This window comes from Triturus cristatus, chromosome 5_1, assembly GCF_964204655.1.
Source record: "Triturus cristatus chromosome 5_1, aTriCri1.1, whole genome shotgun sequence".
NCBI classification, from domain to species: Eukaryota; Metazoa; Chordata; class Amphibia; order Caudata; family Salamandridae; genus Triturus; species Triturus cristatus.
Genome location: NC_140587.1, coordinates 166132132 through 166156278, shown reverse-complemented (window position 1 = coordinate 166156278; position 24147 = coordinate 166132132). Strand labels below are relative to the sequence as shown.

Sequence of the window (24147 nt, the reverse complement as noted above, 5' to 3'; positions counted from 1 at the left end):
CTTCCGCAACAATAACATTTTGCAATAACCATGACAAAACAAGCATTGAGAAAACCAAAAGGCTGATTCCCAACGGAAGACCAATTGGCTTTGCCAATGTGGACTTGAGGTAACTGAGAGCTCTGATCTAGAGTTGTAAGAAACTCAGTGTTAATATGAATGAATAATAATGTTGCACCATCCTCAAATACAGGGTAGCAGACACCTAGCCGAGATTTAACTTAGGCTTTTTCAGGAAACATGTAGGGGGTAGAAGTTGTGATGATTCCATCCCTATATGACCTCTAGAGGTTTGGCTGCTGGGTGTTCTGAGAGTCGGTAGTCTGCAAAATCATAGTAAGGATAAAGTGGTGGTTGAGATATAAGCGAATGCAACAGAGCCCATAGGGAGAAACTTAAATTACTCTTTGAAGATGCTACAGGATTAGTATACTAGCATGGGGCTTGAAAGGAACTTTCTCATTGTCCTTTCCCCCTTTGGTTTTTGGGAATAGGGCATTTTTGCATCCCTTAAGTTAGCTAGGTCTGTGCTACCAATTACTCAATGTGTGGTAGGCTTGATTATGCTCTCAGACAGGCTCTCATATTAGCAGGAGGGGTAAATATGCCTGCGTGGTTGGTATTAGTTTAATGCAGGTGAGTGGTTAGGGGTTAATATTAGTGTAATGACAGTAAGTGAGCTCCTCTGTTCAGGAGCCCTGAAGCCACAGGCGGTCTAGCTTTGTTGACCAACCAAACATTCAGTACACTGATTAGTGCATCAGCTGTGGCGCTACCCTCTTTCACCATATGGCACTGTTGCATACCTACGGGTGGGTTGAAAATAACTGGAGAGCTGATACAGGTTTTGAGGCAAGACTATTAGAGCCAGATGTACAACAGGGGCATTTTGCCCTTTTGCGACCGCAAAAAACAGTGGCACAATGTACCAACCCAATTTTGTGAGTCGCTAATGTAATAGTGACTCACAAAATAGGGTTAGTGACTCGCTATTAGGAAAGGGCATTCCAAGGGCGTCCCTTTCTAAAAGCGACTCTTAACCCTATGCAAGAATGTTTTGCGACCATATTTGCGGTCGCAAAACACTCGCAGTTTACCACCCTCTTCAAGAGAGTGGTAAACCATTTGCAAACAGGAATGCATGTCATGGAGCTCAGATTTCACCTACAAAATGTATGCATTATTATATGACAAAAAGCTGCAGACAGCATTTCTAAAACGGGACGCAGATTTTGGCGCAAGCAAAATGAAAACGTGAAATTAGTCAAATGTTTTTTTTTAAGTTGCAGATTTTGATGCATGCAAATGAAAACATGAAAGAGGCCTGCAGATGAAATCATGTAAAACAATGCTCATTTAGTTAATCATGGTTGTTTTAATGTGTAGTTTAGATTTAACCTCATTATAGAATATATTTAATTTAGAAAATGTGTCTTGAACTAGCATATTTGTGCTGAATTAACACGCATTTTTGCAGTGTAGAAAAAGCTTGTGATTAGTTTCCTTCCGAAGGCTCACTGTGGCCTTTTTACTTTAGCCTTGAGATAAGGAAATGGAATGTGTGTTCTGTTTTCTCCCAACTTTCAATGAAAAGGATTTGTTGATAAATCACGCTCCCCTGTTTCCGTCTCTTCGACCTTCACTATGTTGCATATTTGTATTTTTATTTTTTGTAGCCTGTTTAAACAGTGGAGTGTAGAGAAAAACTGCAGGGGACAAATTTTTCTTATAAAATGTATTTTCTGTTTCCTCATAAGTAATACTTTTTGTTACAGAAAATGTAATTGTTTTAAAATGTAAAAGGATGTGAAGTCATGTAATGAGGAACACGCCTGATTAATTGACGTATCCAGTCAGCCCATGGGGAGACGATGTGTCTTGAAGTTCTGATTGGACCAGCTACGAGGACCAAGCACGTGGACTTTTGCTTGTAATATGGCTTACAAGTGGGAGGGGTGGCTTTTTGCTCATTTTTTCCTGAACGTCAGGCAGATAACTGGAAGCCATAGAGAGAGAAGGAGGGTCTGCGTCTGTGAGTTCTATTTTGCAGCTCCTGAGTTAGAGAGAAAGATGAACAGCACAGCGAGGCAGAGAGAGAGCTAAGAGGATCAGAACTGCTTTTGAAAAGATGCATTTGTCCTATGCATTTATTTCTCTTTATGGGAGATTTTTGCCATTATTAATTATTGATTAGCCTTGCAAGACTCACTCTTTTCTTAGAAACTCTTTAAAGAGTTTTCACTGACATTTTGCGCCACATTTTCTTTTCTACATGTGATGCTTTATATGCAGACTGTAATATGTTCTGTATTAATTCTATTTTCCTATTTTCAATTCTGTAACCTTATTGATATTTGACTAATGAATAAAGGGTCAGAGAAACTTAACTTTTGACTAGAAAATAAAACCCTTGAAAATACTCACAACTCTCTTTATTGGCTTAAATATTAAATGCATTTTTGATTTTTCATGTTTATGTAAAGTCTCCTGAAGGTAATATACAGTGGCAAGGGTCCAGTACCTTTACAGCGGTAAATTAGAGGTAAATGAGGTTTAGCATTGAGAAATTACCGTGAAATTACCGCTGCATCACATGCACACAAATTTTCTAAGAGCAGGCAGTGGTCCCAGGGACCCCTATCTGCCCTTAAAAAATGAAACAAAAAGTTTCATTTCTTTTTTTTCTAAATGCATCCCGTTTTCCTTTAGGGAAAACGGGCTGCATTTTAAAAAAACTGCTTTATTAAAAAAGCAGTCCCAGACATGGTGATCTGCAGACCCCAGCAGGCCACCATCCCTGGGAGTGCTAGCCATTCCCAATGGGGTCGAAAATTGCGGCAGCCTCATGAATATTAATGAGGCATGCAAATTGCGACGCCATTGTGAATCGCTAACAATGTCCGAGACACTGTTGTACATTCATTTTTGCGAGTCGTATGGTCGTACATCTGGCCCTTAGTTTTTAACAGTGCTGTTAAAAGGGGCATCCCCTCACTATTCCGGATTCTATTTGCCACCCTTTTTATAAAAAAATATTCAAAACTGTTTTAGGGCCACACTCCTCCTAGTGTGAGCTATTTGTATATTATGCGTGTACTATTTAGTGTTTTTTTTTTAATAAACTCTCATCGTGTGAATTATGCGAAATAATAAAAAGGTTGTAGCCCATGGTTGCAAAAGGTATGTTTCTAAACATGCTGTGGTGGACCTCAGGAATGTTGGGAGGCACAGAGGACGTCACTTCACACAATCTCTTCACAATAAACTATACTACAGTTAAGATATTCGCCAATGATATTCCCTTTTTCCTATTTGTACTATAAAGCAGGTTACCTTGCACCTCGTGAAGCACTTCTTTGCTTGGTTTGGGGCACTTGTTCCAGGAGATCCATGTCCGGGTGAAGTTGCAGCTGCATTATTACTTTCTCCTTGATGTATCTGCAGGTCTGGTAATGAAAAGTGACATATTTTAGAAAAGAGGGTAACGCAGGAGCCGCGGAACACACACCATGGCCTTGATACCCCAGCCTTAGGCTACCAGAACTTAGAGCCCTGGGGCGTGCACAGACCAGGCTTCTGACAGTTTCAAGTTCCACCAAAATAGCTTTTCATCTGCTCAAAGGCACAGTATTAGCATTCAGTTTTGATCAAAAGAAGTAGAAACGTGTTGTAAGTGTATGTCCACTCACTGGCACTACTACCTGCCTATAAGAAACAAAATGAACTCATGCCATTGTTTGTATCCAAATCAGAATTTCATTGTTCATCACAGATGTCTCTAATTTAAAATGGCCTCTGGAATTTTTGGAATAAAGGGCAATAAAAGATCTCTCAATTATCAAGATTCAGGTTCCTTGTTAAAGCTAGGGAAGTTTCATGAACAGAGAAATGGAAATGAAACCTACTTAACTCAAAGAAGGTCTATGCCATTTCTATTTTCAGAATTCTAATTTATCAGTCATTTAAGCTTCAATCTTCACTTATCTTTAGCTGTGACAACTCCAGCGTTAAAAGGAACCACCAATCTCCCTCCAACTTTTTAACCCACAACAATTTGTGACTTTTCAAACCTTACTGAACGTCGTTCTCTAGATTTAGCCACCACAAAGGAAAGATTGATCATCTGTGGGAACTGTGGGCCAGTGGTGCTATCATACTGCTTGCAAAAGGTGGGCGCAAACTGTGCACTGACTGTTTGCGATCAACATTTTATTTTGCGAAGCAGCCTATGTACTACTTGGTTGCTTTGAAAAATTACCAGTTGCGGGGATCGCAGAATGACTTGCATAACGAATAGTAATGTGGCAATTTCTGACCCCTGTGGTTGTCTAGAAACACGGATGGAGGCCTGCAGAGGGGCAGCAAATCACCATCTCTGTGTTTGCATTTTCAAAGGAATTTTTTCTTTTTTTTTTTTTTATTGCCATTTGGGAAAACATCAGGGGAAGCAGGCAGTGGTCCCCTGAACACATTTTATTTGGTGACGCTGTTCAGAATGATCGGTGAAACCCCTGCTCCTAACTTTCCCTTAATAGGTAAGATAATCAAAAAAGCTACGCGCAGCCAACTGCAGCGATTCACGCCCCTTCTCACCCACTGGACCTAAGTTAATGAGGCTCCTGATCCAGGCCCAGGACAGACGCTGGCATGGTCAAAGTCCTGTGCGAGTTCTTTTGTTCTGAGAGCCAGGCGAGCTCTTGGTGAATGCTGGTGGGGCTGCTGGAAGATCTCAGCATCCCGAGCTACAGCATAGTCTTTGACATCCTGCCTACCCGATGGAGATTGTTAACACTGTCCTGTATCAGTGCCCCTTGACCTTCTACGGACATGACTCCAATGCACAAGGCCAAGTCTGGCTCTGTAGTGTTCCACTAAAGACGTGCCCTCTTTGGGGCATCCCACGTTCAAGCAGTGGTGCCATCCATCTGATAAGGATGCATGAATCACTGGTAGAGCTAATACTGAGACTTGTTGATCCTATCTCTATCCTAGGTCATAAACAGCCGGTTGCCTAAGTAAACATAAAGGCTATGTAAACAGCAAGGCGAGACAGAGCAACAATGCATTTCATCATACTCACCCCTACCAGGACATAGTTTATGATCATCTGTATAACCATTCATTAAACCAACCAACACCTCTGCTAAAATACACTACCCATATTGAACAAAGAGAGGCCTACATTGCAGTTTTCTATTTCTACAAGGAGGAAGTGCATAGACTGGTGATACATGTACTTTACATCTCCAGCCTGGGCTACAAATTCCCACTGTTCTTCATGAGATCCAATAGGAAATAGCACAACTGTTTAAGCACAACAAAAAAGATAACCACTCACGGTCCTCTGGATCGGGGATCAAGAATGAGTCTGGGGTCCTTTCAGGAAGTTCCTCCGCCACTGACTCTAAGCGGGGTCTTTCAGGAACTTCCTCAGCCAGCAGGAAGGACTCCAATGTCCTTTCAGGAAGAGGAGGGGGGGAAGGAGAAGAGTCTCTCTGTTTTTGTAGCACTGCAAAGGAAGGAAAGATAAGAAACATCAAACTCCTATCTGAAGTGGAAAAAAGCTTTGCTGCATTTCGGTTTGCACCAGTATCTGCTTCTTGCTTCAGTTTTTTTCTCCCCTAGTCTGCATACATTACATTCATTCAAAATATTTCCAGAGATGTTCATTGTAGGCAACATATGTTCGTTGGTAGAGACAAGGAAGCCTCCTTTTCTCAAGCAGGAATACAGTCCTGGTCCGCTCTGTTGGGTGGGATGGATAGTGCGTGAGTCCTCCAGTAGGTTCTTGGGCTTGATTTTCCAAACAGGCCTGACATTCCCTGGCTCCTTTTCAACCACTGAGCCGTGGGGTAGAGAAGGCCCATGCAGTGGGTGCGGGCAGCCCTTCCATCAATGAGGAAGAACGTGTCACCGTCCCCCGTGACCTGCAAGGGCCTGGTCCTCCTCCCTGTGGCAGGACTTGAGACAGTTGAGCATGTTTGCCCTCATGGGATGCCCACAGGTATCTTGAAAGATGCATGCAGTAGAGCTTCATGGCATGTTGTGCAAAAAACCTGGGTACCGCCCATGGACATTTCCAGTACAAAGCAAATGGAAATCCACGGAAGGATGCAATGTGCAGCACTACCCTGCATGCCTGGCACAGGGGCACCTACACCCCTCTTGAAAGATATTGAAACTGACCAAGCAATTCAAAATTGTGAGTACATGTTCCAAAGTATACCTAAGTGAAGATCTCCCCATGAAGCTCTAACGGACTGACTAATTAAGAAGGGAGTATTCGATTGTTTGGGGGGCGTGTGCCCCAAAGACACGTCCTCTTTCAAACCCTCAATTAAATAAAATAGGCAGCCATTAGTCACAGTTTGCCCAAGTCCAAGTTAAGAACATTACCAGTTTCTATAACTTGTCATCGATTTTACTAATTGTCCTCTACAGAGCCTTAAGAATACAGTGTCATTGTGTTGTTTTTAAGAGATGTAATTCATTAGAACAATGCACTGAATGAAGTTTAACATTTCTTGGAGTAACATTTAGTGGATACTCACTGTATGCTTATATCAGAATTGAGGATGAAGGGCCCTCCCTCGCATGTAATCAGATTCTCGACATTATGGGGCACTGTATGAAAAGTACTACATTTTAGAGTCTTCCTTCGAAAAGGTAAGGCTAGGAGTTGCCTAATTAAACAAGCATTAGTAAAGTCAGTAGGGCGGGTTTTAATGTAATAATGCCTGAAAACGCAGGCGTGCACCAATTATTTGTGCCACGTCTTTGTGGAGCCAGCTTCATTCTGTGCCATGCATTTCTCAATGTAGAGCCACAGTGTTTTGGGGTTTTTAGGGACCCTGTGTAATTGCTGAATATTTCTTCTCAATATCTGGATCTCTCTTAATATCTGGATCTCTGAGTCAAAACATGTCTAATTCATATGAAGCATACGTGTAGCACTTTTTGGGCCTTTTTTGGAAGGTGATCTGATATCGAGAATCATTTGTTACTATTGTTAAGATAATAAATGACATATTATGGGTTTAGAAAAGAGGTCAAGAACTTAGAAGGGTCATGTTAAATGATCCCACATTTGACTATACATTTATTCTGCACGCAGAACGAATTCTGACTTTCAATTTATTCACTTAAAAATGTCAACACTTGCTGATGATGGTCGCTTTTGTGGGGTACTTATACACAAACACCAACCAAGTTCAAGTGGCAAAAAAGACCTATTTTTGAGCGTCCATTGAGATGGTTCAGAAGATAATTATAGTAACTCAAATATTACACTGTCTCATTCATCATGTTGACACTCTGTGAATCTGGATTCTGGCATAAACCATCTTCAAGCTACCTCTTGTGTGGTAGAACCAGAATTTGACAACCTAATCCTAAAGCCTCAAGACCAAAAACATGGATTCTCCATAATAGACTTCAAATAGAGAATGTATCTTGTTTGTTGTTCTTGGCAAATAACAGCAATTCTGTCTTGTTTGGTTTGAACTTCAGGGAGGCCCTGGGCTTGCAGGTCTGGAGGCAGAGTTTGAGGCCTTGGATCTCTGAAGCAGACGAGACTTTCACTTGGCGTGGTGCATCACCTGATTTGTGGTCCACCATCTGACTGTCGATAGCTGGGTTACTAGTGACAATCATTTGGGCTGGATCCAGTTAACTGGGCGGTCAAACCTCTGCACCATGGTCATTACAGGTATGCCTCCTTCTAGAAGACATACAGTTCTTCAATTGTAAAAATATTAATATTATTGCCCAAAGATTTTGGCGGCACAGCTTTAAATTTTACTGCTGATAAAGACACACTTAGAGTGACAGATACACGCTCCATCAGTTCACAAGGACATTCTCCACTCTCCAAGCGTGTGTTCCTGGATCTTTCATGCGTCCATGCAGCTGTTAACTTTGAAGTTTATCTCCAATTAAAAAGATGTTGCCTGGCATGCCACCGCTATAGAGAGAGGGGAGATGAGTGTGGCAGCCTACATGAGCACCGTCCTAGATAGCCCACCAACAAGTTACCTCACTAGTGTAATGGGACGCTGGGAACGTAGGCTACTGTTTCGCTTTGGTACAATAAAATATTTATTGTGGTTCCCGCAGGGCTTTCAAATGAATCTTAATTCAATGCGGTGTCCCTGTGATGGGGGATCAGGCCAATCCATGCTGCATCTCACATTTGTCAGTGATTTTTACACTATGTACACAAAGCATGTTTTGCTCTCGCTTATTAAACGGCACAACATCAGTGATTTTAGGGTAGCCTTTCATCTCTTGTTCCAACTTGCTGATGATGAGGTCATTACCCATGTAGGCACTCTCTTGAGAAAGGCTGTGCGGGCTCGCAGCTCCACGCCCACTGAAGAAGGTTGCACAACTGATCATGATGTACTGTATGAGAGCATGCACCAACAGCTGCCGTCTTTCATGACAATACCATTAAAGAGTCACTATCATCCCTTTGGAAGTCCATTTTTACTATTCCATTAAAAGGACAGCTGTACTGTTGAGTAAAGCCACTAAGCGGTCCATCGACTGGCACCACCTGCATGTCCCCATGGCCACACTATTTGTGTCTGTCTCGTTAATGAGGGCAACAAAAGACCAAACCGGCCTGCGAAATGCACAGCTGTGCCAGTGTCCATATGCCACCATGCCCGCCTGGCTGCAACTGTTAGTCTGCTCTTGCTGCCACTGCCATGGAGCCCCCAGATGCTCGGATTCATTGGGGACCAAAGGCTTGGCCACAAGCAGCACCACGTGTGACACAAACTAGGTGAGAGCTACCAGGGAAAGACCGGCATGAGCGTATTTGGCTTATTCCAGCTAAGCCCATCTTTGAAGGTATAAGCGAGCGGAAGGTGGCCATGGGACGGCCAGTGCTGAGGCCGATTCTGAAGGAAGTCTCTCTCCATTATGAATCACATGGAATACAATGCAATGAACGGTGTCACCGTGTAGCATCATTGCAGTGCTAATAAAATTAACAAAAGGATGATTGAGAATTCCGTTTGTGTCCCTTTTACGACCACTGATCTTGTTCCCAAAAGTGAGTACCGCGTTCACCAATAGTAAACACTGGCACACTTTTGAGCTGATGAGAAGAGGATATTTTGTATAGTTGGCACACTCAAGACAGTATGCCAACAGTTTATCGCCTCAACTGAGAGAAGATGATGGGTTATTGCTTGGGGTAGCCTCCTACACTATGGACTGTGATGAAGAAGAGATCGAGGCGGCGATGTTCCAGTCGTCCTATTGCTTACTTATACATTTCTTTGCTCTGAGTGCAAGACTTTGCCCCTTTTTTGGTTCCTGGTCTCCTCAAGTTAGAGCCTCTTATCAGGGGATTGCTTGCTTGATAGTCTAAACAGAATCTGCGGATGCAACTTCTGTGAAGAACCTTTTCTTTCCTTAGAGGCAAGTGAGAGCTGCCTTTCTCTCGATAGAGGACCCAACTTACAGAATGTGGTTTTTGAGCAGTGGGGCAGAATGCCCTACGCTCCTGGAATTTTCAGGTGGGTGGTAGGGTTCAGGAGCGGGGGGTTTTTAGGGAATTGCTTGGGGGTGCGGAGGTGAGGTTTTCATGAAGTCATGTGAGTTAGGGTTATGGTGCTATTTTAGATTTGATGGTGGACAAAGCACGTCAGTTTTATAGGTTCTGTACAGCGCCAGTCGATTGGACCTGCTTGCTGACAAGACCCTGCTGCAGGCAGAAGAGCACTGGGCAGAGTCGACTGGGAGTAACTGTTATGGTGTACTCCTTGCCGACCCGAAAATATCAGAGAGACGGGTTGAGTGCCATGCACGCATTGGGCACTGTGGCGAGCCGGCCGGCGTGGGCCGCGATGCCTGCTGCGCTGGGCAGGCGGTCACAGTGGGCAATCTGTGGAGCTCGACGGGCGAGGGTGCCTCTGGGGCTTCAGCTACTGTTGCGTGGTCAGGGGATGTGGGGAGAGGTGTGAGCCGCAGTGCAGGCCACAGTGGCTATTACCACTGATGTGACATGGGGGCAGAGGGGTTGCATCGCGTAGAGGTTTGCACCCAATTAGGCAGCCCTTAACTTTTCGGAGGATCTCTGTTAGGGAGGGCAGCATGGAGAGCCCACAATATGGGTGCTGATGAGCGCTTCAGGAGCCACTGAATAGGTGCAGCCGAAGAGTGTAGTGATGCCTCTCGCCCGCACGGGGATCCTGAGTCATGTGGTTGGGGTGGCTGGGGCCAGTGAGTTCCAGGGTCTGATGCTTAATTTATCTAGCCGGTTGAGGCAGGTCCTGTCTGTGGACCAGGGAAGTGACAGAGAAAAGTTTTTGAAGGGGAATGGGAGCATTTGGTGCCTGGCAGGCAAGATGGGAGGCAGAAAGGAGGAGAGAGGGGGCAGGTGCCCATGACACTTTTAATGTTGTGCACCCAGGTTTGCACACAGCAGTGACTCCTTGGGTCCATATGCCAGCTTGTGGTTATGGAGACAGGGATATCTCAGAGGTTTCTTACTCAGAATAGGACAGGGGGTTGTCTCATGGGGAAACAGGGTCTTGGATTCCACCTGGTCTGGTGGCAAGGTCAATGACATGGTTGTGGCCCGGGGCTTCCCATGATGGAGGTCCTGGCAGGTGGGTGTGGTGTTATTATGGGCAGCCGAGAGTCAGGGCAAGCAGCTCGGAGCTAGTGTAGCCAGCGGTTTGTGGTAGCGCTCTCAGCGGAAGAGGCGTTGAAGCAACTGGGAAGGTTTAGTGTGGCCTGCCAACCCAGCCCAAAGGCAGAGTGCGTGACAGTGTGGATGGCTTTGGGACTTCAGTGGACCGATCGATGGAGCGTCAAGGATTGGGCAGTGTGCCTATCTTCCCCCACTTTGATTTCTCTCAAAATTTGTTTGATGTGCAGATTGGTGATGGTGGCTTGGAAATGCGGAAGTGCGGGGGTCCAGTGCTGATTATTGGTGTGTGTGTGAGGATCCTGAATGGGAGCTCGATTTTGGAGAGGATGAGTTGGAGGAAGGGAAAATTTATGAAAGTGAGATTCCATGGTGGGAAGCACCTTAAGAGGTGCATCGGGCCAGGATAAAGCTAACTGGAAGAGAAGTTTTGTTTGGTGTCTTGCAGCCTGATGTGGATAAGGTGGTCAGTCAGAAGAAGACAAGATTGGTGTCAGGACAGACAGATTCGGTGCGGGCCACGACCCTGAAGCCAGGTAGGCATTTTTCATGGCAGGCGCTGCAACAAAAGGAATGGAAGTGAGGGTGCAGGCGGTGGGGACTGTGACTCAGGCGCCAGGGGGAAGTGGCCCTTGTTTAGTAAAAGGTAGGTATATACAGGATCAAGAGACAGGTATTGAAGTGAGTAAGAAAACACAGGATTATCAGGTGTCCATGGTTGGGGGCGGCATGGGGTCAGAAGAGAAAAAGGAAAGTAAGCAAGTGAATTCCAAGAAATTGCCTTAAATGGGTATTACCAAGTCATGGGGGGCGCATTTAATAATGGCAACTAAGGAATGTATTTGGAAGAGAGAATACTGTTCATGCTTTTACATAGGGAGGTTCGGGCCAAAGAAGGCTCCAAAGAGGAAGATTAGTAGCTGTCTCCCAGACACAGGGTCCCAGTTCACATAGAGAACTGAACAGCAGCTTTTCTGATCCATGCCAATGTTTACTGCGAGAAGTTCCCAGAAAGGTGTGTGACACCGTTTAAGTACTTGGACATGGTTAGGAAGGCACAGGCCACTTTCGAGGGTTGGGCCTGGGTGAGGTACGATGAGGAGTTCAGGGCTCGTCTCGCGGATGAGGAGGATGGTGTTTGGGGCAAGTTGGACAGTGAGTTGTTTTTACAGACCATGATTCCGGAGCGGCCAGCCCCATTGACTTATATGGCGAGTGGCTAGCCAGTCATTTACAAGCCATTTCGAGAGCTTCCTACCCCAGAGGGGTGGGTGCTGCCGGCCAGGGGAAAGTGGGGAGTGGAGGCGCTTGCTGGTCCTTTAACAGGGAACAATGTGTGCCAGAGCACTGCAAATATCAGCACAAATGCTCCTAGTGTGGTGGTGAGCATATGCGCTTTCAATTAGGACCTTAAGGGGGGGCAAGCAGGGGGTGAATGCCAGTCAGTGGTCCAGGTCGGGGGTCATAGGAGGGGCAGGAGTGGGCAGAATCCCATGGAAAAGGCACGTATGTCAGTTAAAGTGGATTGGTTGAGCTATTGACTCGATTTGCTGGGCTTCGATCGGGAGAAGGATTTGTTGTTGCCTGGTTTTCTGTTTGGTTTCCGTTTGTGCTGCAGGCTCTCAGGGTAAGGCAGTAGGCGGATAACTTATGGTCGGTAAAGGGGCATGAGGAGCTGGTGTGGAGCACGTTGATGAAGGAGGTGCAGAATGGAAGGATGGAAGGCCCTTTTACACATTGGCCTCTGGAAAGTTTGAGAGTGTCACTGATTGACATAGTCCCCAAGAAGGGCGAGTTTGATTTGATTCACCATTTTTCCTGGCTGGAGGGTTTATCTGTAATGATTTTATTCCAGAGGAGTGTAGCAGGGTACATTATGAATTAGTGGATACAGCAGTTCAACTGGTTAATACAGCGGGACAGGGAACATTGATGGCCAAATGCAACTTGAAGTCACCTTTTCAGTTGTTGCCTGTTCATCCTGAGGATTAGGAATAGTTGGGGAAACAGTTTGGCAGGCAATTTTTTGTTGCAAGGTTTTGCCTCTGGGTTGGTCTGTGCCCTGCTTGTTGTTTCATTAGTTTCTTGCAGAAGATTTGTACATCCAGTGCAGGGAAGGAGGTCATGACCCACGATCTTGACGGTGGGAGTTCTGCAGTCCAGGGATTGCCAGGACAATTTGAGCTTGTTTCAGGAGTTGATGGTGGACGTTGGTCTACCTTTGGCACCGGGGAAGACAGCAGGACCGGTACGGGTGCTTACAGTTTTGGGCATTGAATTTGATTCTCTTAAAAAGGAAATTAGATTCCCCGAGGATAAGAAGCGCTGTTTATTGAACTGCTGGACATGATGTTGGGATAATCAAAGGATCAGGTGAAGGACATACAGGTCCTGTTGGGGCACTTGAATTTTGCATATAGGACAGTGAGAGCAGGGAGGACCTTCTGCAGGAGACTGAGATGGGCTCTAGTGGGTACATCCCTGCCACACCAAAGGGTGTGCCTAAAAATAGGGGTAAAGGAGGATTTGCATTTCTGGAGAACCTTTCTTTGTGAATGCAATGTTATTCCCATGGCTGGAGTGGGGGAGCACATGGAATTGTCAGTCAAGCTGGTTTCTGATTCAACAGGCGGCCATGGGTTTGTCATTTTTTGGCAAGGCCGGTGGTGTGTGGAGGAATGACCAGAAGTGTGGAAAAAAGGGGGTCAGAGTATCGCATTTTGGGAATTTTTCACATTAGTGGTTGTAGTGTGCCTGCGGTGACAAGAATTTGGCAATAAGACGGTTCGCTTTAATGTGGACAACATGTCTGTAGTCAGCATTGTTAATCAGCAGTCTGCTCAGAATCACAGGTTTGGGAGTTGCTGCATGTTTTTTTGGGGTGTTTGAAAACCGATGGCATATACAAAGAATGACATTCACCTGGAATCAGCAATGAGATTGCTGATGCTCTTTCTCGTTTTTAGTGAACGAGGTTCCGTGGACTTGTACCATGGGCCGACAAGAAGATGGCGATGCCACATCACTTGTGGGCTGTGCGAGAGAGCGCGTGATGCAGCTTATCCTCGGGTCTTTGTCGGACTGTACTTGTAAGACGTATGTGCTGGCTTAGGCAGTGCTTAATTTGTAAAATTTGAAGTGCAGGTGCTCAAATCTTTGTCGGAGGCCACACCTACTTTTTCGTTGGCTCCACCCACTTCCTCCACTGGCTCCACCCACTTCCTCTATTAGCTCCACCCACATCGTCAACTGGCACTGCTAAAAGTCAGATGAATTTCAGCAAGGGAGCCTGCCTTCCTCATAGTAAGGTTTAGATAGGAAGTTCCCCTGCCCTGTGAACATTTTCAAAAAGATTAAATCAAAAGTGCATTTAAAGCACAATTTTGAAATAAATTAGATAAAATCACTAATGCATTGAAAAGGGACAATTCCAGTGCTCTATGTGCTAATTTGGGGAAAGGAAAATACTCCTCCTCCTACTTTGCCCACCCAAATTCAGGCCGTTTCCAAATCATACCCCTGCTTGCCCTGCAGCGCTCACTCGAAAGAGACACAAAGTCTATACAGTTTGCCTCAATTTTAAGCTTTGGCTTCTGGTATAGCAAAAGCAGGGTAAGGTGGCAGTGTGCAGAGTTAGTTACACACTGTGATTCACAAAAATTAGTTAATTAATTGACACTCAGGGCCGGACTGGGAACCCAAAGCAGCCCTGGCAAGTTTTGTTACACCAGCCCCCATACGGTGCATAGCACACAAGCACAGCAAGCGTAATGACTGCCACAGGTGTTTGCATGGGGGAATTCTCCCCTCAAAAACATTTTGCAAAAAGAAAAACCAAAATGGTGCACAACACATTTTCCATTACATATTTAGCTGTATCAACTTTCAAAGCATATTAAATCATAAATGATGACCTGACATAAGCACCCAGGCCAGAAAGCATGGAAATCTCACACTCATAAGTACTCAGACATGGAAACATGGAAATGTCACACAAAGGCACCCAGGCCAGAAATCATGGAAATGTCACACAAAGGCACCCAGGCCAGAAAGCATAGAAATGTTACACAAAGGCACCCAGGCCAGAAACCATAGAAACGTCACACAAAGGCACCCAGGCCAGAAAGCATGGAAATGTCACACAAAGGCACCCAGGCCAGAAAGCATAGAAATATTACACAAAGGCACCGAGCCAGGACTGAAAGCATGGAACCGTCACACAAAGGCACCCAGGCCAGAACGCATAGAAACGTCACACAAAGGCACCCAGGCCAGAAACCATAGAAACGTCACACAAAGGCACCCAGGCCAGAAAGCATAGAAATGTCACACAAAGGCACCCAGGCCAGAAAGCATGGAAATGTCACACAAAGGCACCCAGGCCAGAAAGCATAGAAATATTACACAAAGGCACCGAGCCAGGACTGAAAGCATGGAACCGTCACACAAAGGCACCCAGGCCAGAACGCATAGAAACGTCACACAAAGGTACCCAGGCCAGAAACCATAGAAACGTCACACAAAGGCACCCAGGCCAGCCGGCCAGAAAGCATGAAAATGTCAAAGAAAGGTACCCAAGCCAGTGGGGCTGGAACAATTTTCAGAGTGTTGGTGCTGCCCTCAATGTTACATCACTGAATGAAGTCATAAGATTGAGAAAAATGCAAACATCCCACTAAGGACAAACATAGCAAATGAGCCTTGCCCATTCCGGCGGAGGTGGTGAGAGTGTGGTATGTTGCAGTGGAGCATTTAGAAGCCCACTGCTTGTTGAGTGGTGTTGGTGAACACAACTGTATGAACCAAATCTTTCCACAATCCTACACTCACCAACCCCAATTGCCTCAACTTCCTGCTCTATCCAGTGCTGTGGTAGAATACCTGCATATCTGCTGATGCTTTCGACAGTTGAGTAGCTTTGATGGGAAGAGGAGGTTTCTGAGGTGGGAGTATCAGGCAAGTGACACTTCTCGGGCTCCCTCTGTGCGAGCCTTCAGGGAGAATCCCTCTTCATTACTACCTCCACCTGACCCTGGACTCTGCAACGCACTCCCTTACAGGCTTGTTTATCCCAGTAAAAACAATAGTAAAATCACCTTCAAACTTAAAACATTGAATATAGTGGTAAATATAATTAGCACGCACTTCAAAGTATGTTCCACAGTAGCCCTTATGACCCCGACTGCTAATTAAATAAACAAAATCAGGAAGGCCTGATGCGAAAGTCTTTTTTGGCGTCGTACCAATAAACTCTCTCTCCGTAAATAACCTTTACTACCACCTTCCAACAGTGCCCCTCATCCCTCCATGGCCCCCCCTATTGACATCCTCCTCAGATTCCCTCACTGCCACACGCCACAAGTGCCCCTCATCTCCCCATAGCCCCTCCCCCTCATGACCTCCTCCTCGGATTCCCTCACTGCCACCCTCCACCAGTGTCCCTCATCTCTCTGTAGCCCATCCCCCTCATGACCTCCTCCTCGGATTCCCTCACTGCCACCCTCCATCAGTGTCCCTCATCTCTCTGTAGCCCATCCCCCTCATGACCTCCTCCTCAGACTCCCTCACTGCCACCCTCCAGCAGTGCCCCTCATCGCTCCCTCCTCCACCCCATGACCTCTTCCTCGGATTCCCAAACTGCCGCCCTCCAACAGTGTCCCTCATCGCTCCATAGCCCCTCCCCCTATTGACCTCTTCCTCAGATTCCCTCACTGCCACCCTCCAACAGTGCCCCTCATCTTTATGTAGCCCCTCTCTCATATGCATTTCATTTGTTGTATAGCGCTACTCATATCAGTGTAGTGTGTGTCAGTTCTTTACACCACTCACACATTATACAGGAGACAATGAATCATACAAGTATGTAAATCAGTCTACAGGGAATGTCACATAAGCCAATGAGGATTACAAGGTGTATGAATCACGTGTCATCCATACCTGTGGGACGGAAATTTTACGAGGGTTTGGGCTGGTGAAACACAACCTTAGGATTTAAAGAGTATTCAATGGGGGTCAGCTTTACTGATAAAAATGTATATCTGCCCAAACATACTCATTTTGAAAATATTAGAATAATGAAAGACTGGGGAAGTTCTAACTATATCACACAAAAAGAAAGCGAAGTTCTAACTATACCATTCATGTTTAAACTTTGTATGTAGGCAGCTCTTTGGTGACAGTTCATTGGTCACTGTCCTATGTTAGGATTGTACCTTCTGAACTGCATGTAACACAAGGATCTCTGTGACAAAGGCAGTAACCCACTGTGCTTCCACATAAAATACAGTTTATCTGCATTTAAAAACTACTAACAGACAAATGATTGCTCTCCAGCAGGATCATTTATCACCAGCGTTATCTGGGCATTTTGTATTGTCTTATTGTTGTCCTGCATCGGCCATGATAATGCTTAACCCCTTCAGCGCTCATGACGGAGCCACTCCGTCATGAGCCACGGGTGCCGTGTGCTCATGACGGAGTGGTTCCTTCATGCTGCGGCCGTTGGCCGCCGCTCCTCCCACGCTGCGCTGATTCCCCGCCTGTGCGGGCGATAAGCGCAGTGGGCGGAGTCATGACGGAACCACTCCGTCATGAGCACAGCTCAACCGTGGCTCATGACGGAGTGGCTCCGTCATGAGCACAGCGCCACCGCGCTGCCCCCAAACCCCCCCCCAGCGCTGCGGCGGAATTCCCGCCGCAGCGAAGGGGTTAAAACTGTCTAAATGAAGCGCACACGAAGTATGCGTCCTGCTGGGCCTGTGCAGATTTTAAAAAGAAAAACAACTAGTAACACATTCTCTTACCTACTCTCCCTTAGTCAAACTTGGTGTCACAGCCTGATGTGATAAGCGGCTGCAGGGGTCAGGAAAGGTGAGGAGGAATAAACAAACTTCTTTTCTCCTGCGCTGCATAGAAAAAGAAATATCCACGCAGAACATTGTCGCCTTTGCCATGTGGAGATGAAGGGGTGAAACAATAAACAAAGCCTCGTTAACATATAAATGGTCTTTCTATTTAGTTGGATCAATAAAAGGCTGCAGCCCGATTTTCCTCTTTTCCCGCATTTGCTAGACATGAGTGCGTATGTGAATAGCCCAGTGGTTTTTTTGTGTGTGTTTTTACTTGTCCTTTGCAGTTTTATATAGCGCTAACTGGAACCGAAGGTATCGGAACGCAGCTGGCCTCATCTCCTGTTAATAACCTTGCAGCACCGAGGTATGCGACGGGAGAGGTGCGATTGCCTGGCATAGAGGAAACGCCCAAAACAATTTCAATCAGCACAATGCATCATAATGGCACACATAGTGGATTTGTGGCATAATTCCGGATGCTGACAAGGTCTATTGTTTTAAGCTGTCTGTTGTCTAACGCCAATTTGGACAATATAAATACTTGTTAACACTGGGCTTTGGGCCATTACGAATGGTAGAGCTCGCATTCGGATGTTTAATTCATGTTGCATTACTTTGCTCAGAACATCGCAAAAAATCCATAAATCATTTTCTGGTCCCTGTTTTGTCTACGTGCAATTTGTCATGTTAAATCAGAGGGCCGCTTCTGATCGTCGCGGGTTTCAGTTTAACAAGTCGCTGGCTCGGGCTGGCTGTATGAAGTTCACACCAAGGAGCAGCACGTGGCTGCACGTCACAAAACTATGGGGCGCAGGGAAGTGGGCGGGCTGTGGTCGCTGCACTGGGAGGTGCGGAAGCCATGTAATGGGCAGAGGTTGTTCTAGGATGTGCCCTGTCAGCCGGGAATGTGCACTGGAATCTCTCTTAGAGGCGCTGACAATCCTTAGCTGTACAATGGCAGGCCCGTGGTGGGCACAGGGGGCCCTGTCAGTCCGGGTTGTGGCCTGGAAGCTCTCTTATAGGCGGTGACAATCCGTGCAAGCCGTGGAACGTTCTATAGGATGTGAACTGTCAGGCCAGGGGTGTGCACTGGAAGTTCTTAGGTTATGTGGGCACTAGTAGTGCTGGGACGTGCACTGGCAGCCCTGTGCTGGGCCTGGGCGCTGGCTGTCCTGAGAGGTGCAGTGGCAGAGCGGTGCGCGGTGTGCACTCTTGGCCCAATGCTGTGCACTGAAAGCACTATCATAGGCGCTAGGTCTGGGATGTGCACAGTCAGTCCGGGGAAAGTGCACTGAAAGCCGCCAAGGACGCTGACAGGCCTGAGATATGAAGAGCCAGTCCTGTGACAGGCCGCCTGTGGTGTGCCCATCACAGAAGCCCTGTTATGGGCGCCGACATTCTTGGCATGTGCATGTCAGTCCTGAGCTATGCGCTGGCACCCCTGTGATGTACACTGTGGGTGCATTTCAGAAAGCAGAGACGAAATTCAATACATTTTCATAGTCATGAAAACAACACAGCAGAAGCGTCAATCCGAGGCAGTATGTGTTGCACTATCCCAGTCCTCACTCTGAATGGCGCCACGCAGGCTTCTTAGCACTATAATTCAGCAGCGCTGCTATGAGGGAATCATCGTGGAGGATACAAGGGAATATCATGCAAAACTGTTTTGTAAGTATTTAAAAAGTATGTGTAACGTAAGCTCTCTGATTCCAAACAAAATTTCACCTCAGGTCTAAATGGTCACAAAACCACAGATTCAAAATGTACTGTATAAGACAGGACTGGCCTACCCCTCGTGTGTGGGCTCAAGGATCCCCTCCAATTCCAAACCTGACTGGACTTCGACTCGAACTCACTCTCACCTGGTGGCTGTGCAGCCGCTGTTGCCAGACCCTGGCTAACTGGCTCACGTCGTCCGGCCGGGTTTTAATTGTTGTGGTGAAGTTTTTGTGAACGGCGGGCCACGGCGAAGAAGTCGAACTGCCAACACCAACACGAAGACTAGGTGCGCGGCAGCGCTAAGCTGGGGCGTGGCACTGAATGCATTGCGTGCGCACTGCGCAGTGAAGCACAATTTGAGAACATCTGCGCAGTACGCACGCTGCCGTGTACAGCCCCCGCCCCGCGCCCCCGAAGCCCGAGATTCAAGCCGCATCAACAATCGAGCCGCTCAGCCGCAAAATGAAGTGTGCAGTGTGTGTCATACAGTCTGCACATGACTGTACAGTCCGTAGTCCGACCGCCGGGAAGAGTTAAACACTTTACTTACACTGCAAGTGTCCTGTAGTAGCATTAGCGAAGCAAGTAAGTTACTTTACTTGTATATAAATAATTAAGTGCACCTGAGTGTGTAGACCCGGCCCTGATAATGAGGTGCCGGTGCTAAGCACCGGAAAGCACCAGCACAAATTAAGCTCTGGCTTACCCCCTTCTAAAATCCCCGGGGTGTACAGGAGCATCGCCATAAACTACCCCCCCCACAATCGAAAGGACCCTTAACTCGAGGGAAAACCAAAACAAAACCGATTGGCAGAAGGGGGGCACACACAAAAGGTCGCCCCCACAAAGTGGGGAAGCCCTCAACCCATCTAGTCTCCCGTGACATAGGCACACAGACAGAGGAAAACTATCAAATTCCCTCCGTCCAACTAGATACCCTCGGTGCAATGATAGAGATGACAGCTAAGCAAAGTGAAAAGGCAATCCAAACAGCAGTAAACCAAGGCATAGAAGAGAAATTGGGCGAAATGATTTCCATACTTTCTGCTGTCTTCGAAGACAAATTCGCTCAATTAAGAAAATCGTTACTTGAGGGCATAACACGACCAAACTCGCTTAGAACACAGGCCGTAAATAGTTAATCTACCTCTTACGAGGCACACTCTTCATCCTCTGCAATAGAATATTCTAACAACTCCACCGTAAACACTCTTATCCTCCCCTCCACAGCTATACCGGTAAATAACCAGGGTACCAAGGGGGAGATTAGACCAAATGTAACAGTGGAATAAACTTCAAGAGCTTCCGAAAGTTCCAAACATGATAAAACACCTGCTCCTAAAACCTTCCCAACTGTAAATAAAGAGCGCCTAAACTTACCGCCGGCTGCTCGCCCATATGTCCTAGTCTTAATAGGTCTCCCACCCTTAAATAAAGACTCAACCAAAACATGGGTTTCACTTAGAAACAAGGTTACGGACTGGCTTGCTAAACACACCTTTTTTCATCCAAATCACATAAATCAGATTTTGATGGTCAGAAGAGTGGGTTGGATCGGGGATTCCCAGAAAAGGTGTTCTGGAGACTGCATAGTTGTAAATTTCAAATCACCAGGTCTAGTGCGTTCCCTCCTCAGGATTAATAGGGGAACAATACACGAAAACACAAAAATTAATTTGGTGTCACTTGATTTTTTCTACCACACTGAGCCAACCAATGACTATAGAAGGAATGGGTGCATCTTCTCACAAAATAGATTTAACTTGCAACACTAGAGGAGGTGGACTGACAACCAACACCCCCAGATAATCCCGCTCCCCCAAACGTTACCCAGACACTTCCCACATCTAACGAACATCTTGAGTCCAATTATGGTCACGGCAAGAGTACGGCACTTTTTACTTTTAGCTTCCCCGTGCTCCCAGTTCAAACAGGGTTTTCCCCTACCTCAAAATCCACCAGCGTGCCCGAAAATATAGCCCCTTTGATAGATAGTTCACGCAAGGAGGACGACATTAGCCCACCCGTGGACCCTTTAGAAGCCAAATCAAATGCTCAAAGGATCCCCATCAGTTTTAATAAAACTTCTCCGAAGGATTCAGATTTAAACATAACTTTCTGGAACATATCGGGTCTTCGATCAAAGATCCACAATGAAGGGTGGATGAATTTCATTAAAGAAAATGAAATCGTCTCCTTCCAGGAGACATGGGCAACCACCCCTATTCATATAAACGGCTACAAAACTTTTTTCAGTCCAGCCCTGGCCTCAACATCAGGCAGAGCAAAGGGTGGTTTAGTCACCTATGTCTCAAATCTAATCCCAACTTTGGAAGTTCAAGCTCTCAAAAACGAAATATATTATCAGATATTACGAGCAACCGTAAGTAGAATGTCACCCATCCTGATAGTCAATATATACAATAATCTCACAGACCCTAGGTTTATGGAGGTCATGAAAGAAATTCGACACTTTTTACAAGAACAAACTATCCATAGCAAAGGGAAAGAACCAATAATAATTTGGGGATGTGACTTTAACCTTACACTATGCGAGAGCAGACATAATGGCAAATGTGGTTATACAGACTATCTAAATAATAACATCACACATTTTTTACACTCTCAAAAGGGGTCTTTCCTGAACGAGACCATGACCCTTCTTCAATTAGCCTTCGCAAATGAACTTATTGAGCCTCCAGTTGTCTTTGCCCCAACCTTTAATGGTAGAGGATTATCTTCTTGCATTGATTTTATCCTGGCAGGAAACATTCCCTCAGAGCTGATCACCGCAGTCACTACTCACGATTGTGCATTTAGTGACCACTTCCCACTGTCCATCACTATTCAAACCACTGCTCCACATAAAAAGGCACAAACACTATATCACGAAGACAACATCTCAATGCCCCGTCCAAACGGCTATGCACTTAAATGGTCTCATATCAATCCCACCGTTATTTTAGAAACCATACTTTTTTTTTTTTTTTTTTTTTTTTTTTTAAAGTTTTTATTGAACAATAATTCGATTACAAGCACGGGCCTACAACCACCAGGGCCGGCCGCTAAGTACAGAATGAAATATACATTTATCAAAGCTGCAGTCGGTTCCCGGGGGTCGGCCCCGTAGTGAGTCCGGATAGTTCTAGAGGCACAGGAGACTTAAATCCAACAAACACAGAAAACTAAAAGAAAAACAAAAGGCGAGGCATAAAGACAAACGGCGCAGGTCAGGCTTCCTCCGGGGAACTCCAGGTCAGACCATTAAGCAGCACATGAAAGGAAGGAGTACCGGGGGGCTGGGGACGGGGGGGGGGGGCCAAGGGAAATGAACGTCCATATGTAGTCATTCCAAAAAGTGCCCGGAACCGTCAAGGGTCAGGGGGACATGGCGATATCGGTGTCCACCAGGGGGGGCGTACAGATACCCCCGCGATATGCATTCCATTGCCCCCAGATTCTGCCCCATGCCCCCGGCTTACCACGGGCAACATACACAGTCTTCTCCCTGAACATACACCAGTCCATATTCTCCTTCCATACTGACACGGCGGGCGGCCGCTGGGCACCCCAAAGCTGCGCTATATCTCTCTTGGCAATCATGTTCCCCAGGGCCGCCCACCGAGTCTGAGCCGCGCTATAATCATTGGGCTCCCACACATTCAGGACACAGCGACGCACCTCCGGCAGCAGCACAACCCCAGTGACCTGTCCCATAACCGTATGCACCCGGCGCCAGTAGTCCGCCACCTCGCGGCACTCCCACAGGATATGGAGAAAGGTGGCACTGAGCCCACAACCCCGCTTACAGAGCCCATCGTCGGAATATCCCATCGAGACCAAGCGAGGACCCGTCACATACACCCGGTGAAGAATCTTAAGCTGTACCAACCGGAGACGGGCTGGAATGGCGACCTCCTTGGGGGACGACAGTGCAGACTGCCAGTCCTCGTCGTCCAATTCCACCCCATCCCCCGTCCAAGCCTCCCGAAGGCGCACCAAGAGGTCAGCCCGATGATTAATCAGTTTCTTATAAATTAAAGAAATAGTACTGTCCGGGACATGTCCGTCAAGTATGCGGTCCTCGAGGGGCGAGGAAACCGGGATCTTGGTCCCCTCTCCAAAGACCGAGAGCAGGGCGTGTCGAACCTGGGCATAGCGGAAGAACTCCCTGTCCGTAAGCTCATATTCGGCCTGAAGAGCCGCAAAAGTCTTAACCGCGCCCTTTTGCCACAGGTCTCCCACTTTGCTGATACCAATCGTGTCCCACTGGTCAAACCCCTTCGTAGTCCAGAGGCTCCCCAGGCGATCGGAGGCAAACAAAGGAGTAGCACATGTCAGTCGCTCACCCCAGCCCGTGGCCGCAGTGGCGGCCCTCCAGGTCCGCACCGCAATCTTAGTAGGACCCGTAAGGGTCCGGCCAGCCGAGCGGGAGTACAGCGCCCTGTTATAGTCCCCGCCGGGAAGCAGGAACTTGTCCATCTCATACGCCGGGTTCAGGCCAGGCGCATACGTGGCATGGTTGATGGCCGAAAGCTGCGCGGCCCAATAATACCTGCGAATGTCGGGAAGCGCGATGCCCCCGTCGTACCAGGGGAGAGTAAGCTTAGCAAGAGCAATACGCGCCCGCCCGTCCCACACCAGTCTCCTCTGCAGGCTCTCTACCTCCCGAAAGTAGGCCACTGGGATGACGTCGAAGGAATTCTGGAGTGCATAGAGGAACCTGGGAAGGGACATCATTTTGAACAGCGCGGCCCGACCCAGCGGGGACAGGGGCAGCCTGCACCACCGGGCCGTATCCTCTCGCAATCGCCGGAGCGGACGCAGGAGATTCTGCTCATAGCGAGCCACCGGGTCCAGCGAAACGTATATCCCCAGGTACTTAAAGCCGCTCAGAGATACCTGGAT

The 24147-nt window shown here is 46.8% G+C and overlaps 1 protein-coding gene across 7 annotated transcripts in view; it reads right to left on the bottom strand.

Moving 5' to 3' along the window:
• Positions 1 to 24147, bottom strand: part of LOC146830535 (tyrosine-protein phosphatase non-receptor type 22-like) — a 542480-nt gene that overhangs the window by 93190 nt on the left and 425143 nt on the right. For all 7 annotated transcript variants that reach the window (XM_085604743.1, XM_085604742.1, XM_085604746.1 and 4 more), the window contains 2 exons: positions 5339 to 5509; positions 3334 to 3446 (listed from right to left, as the gene is read on the bottom strand). In XM_085604743.1, the coding sequence (XP_085460869.1) occupies positions 3334 to 3446; positions 5339 to 5509 (284 nt within the window). The remainder of the gene's footprint in view (positions 1 to 3333; positions 3447 to 5338; positions 5510 to 24147) is intronic.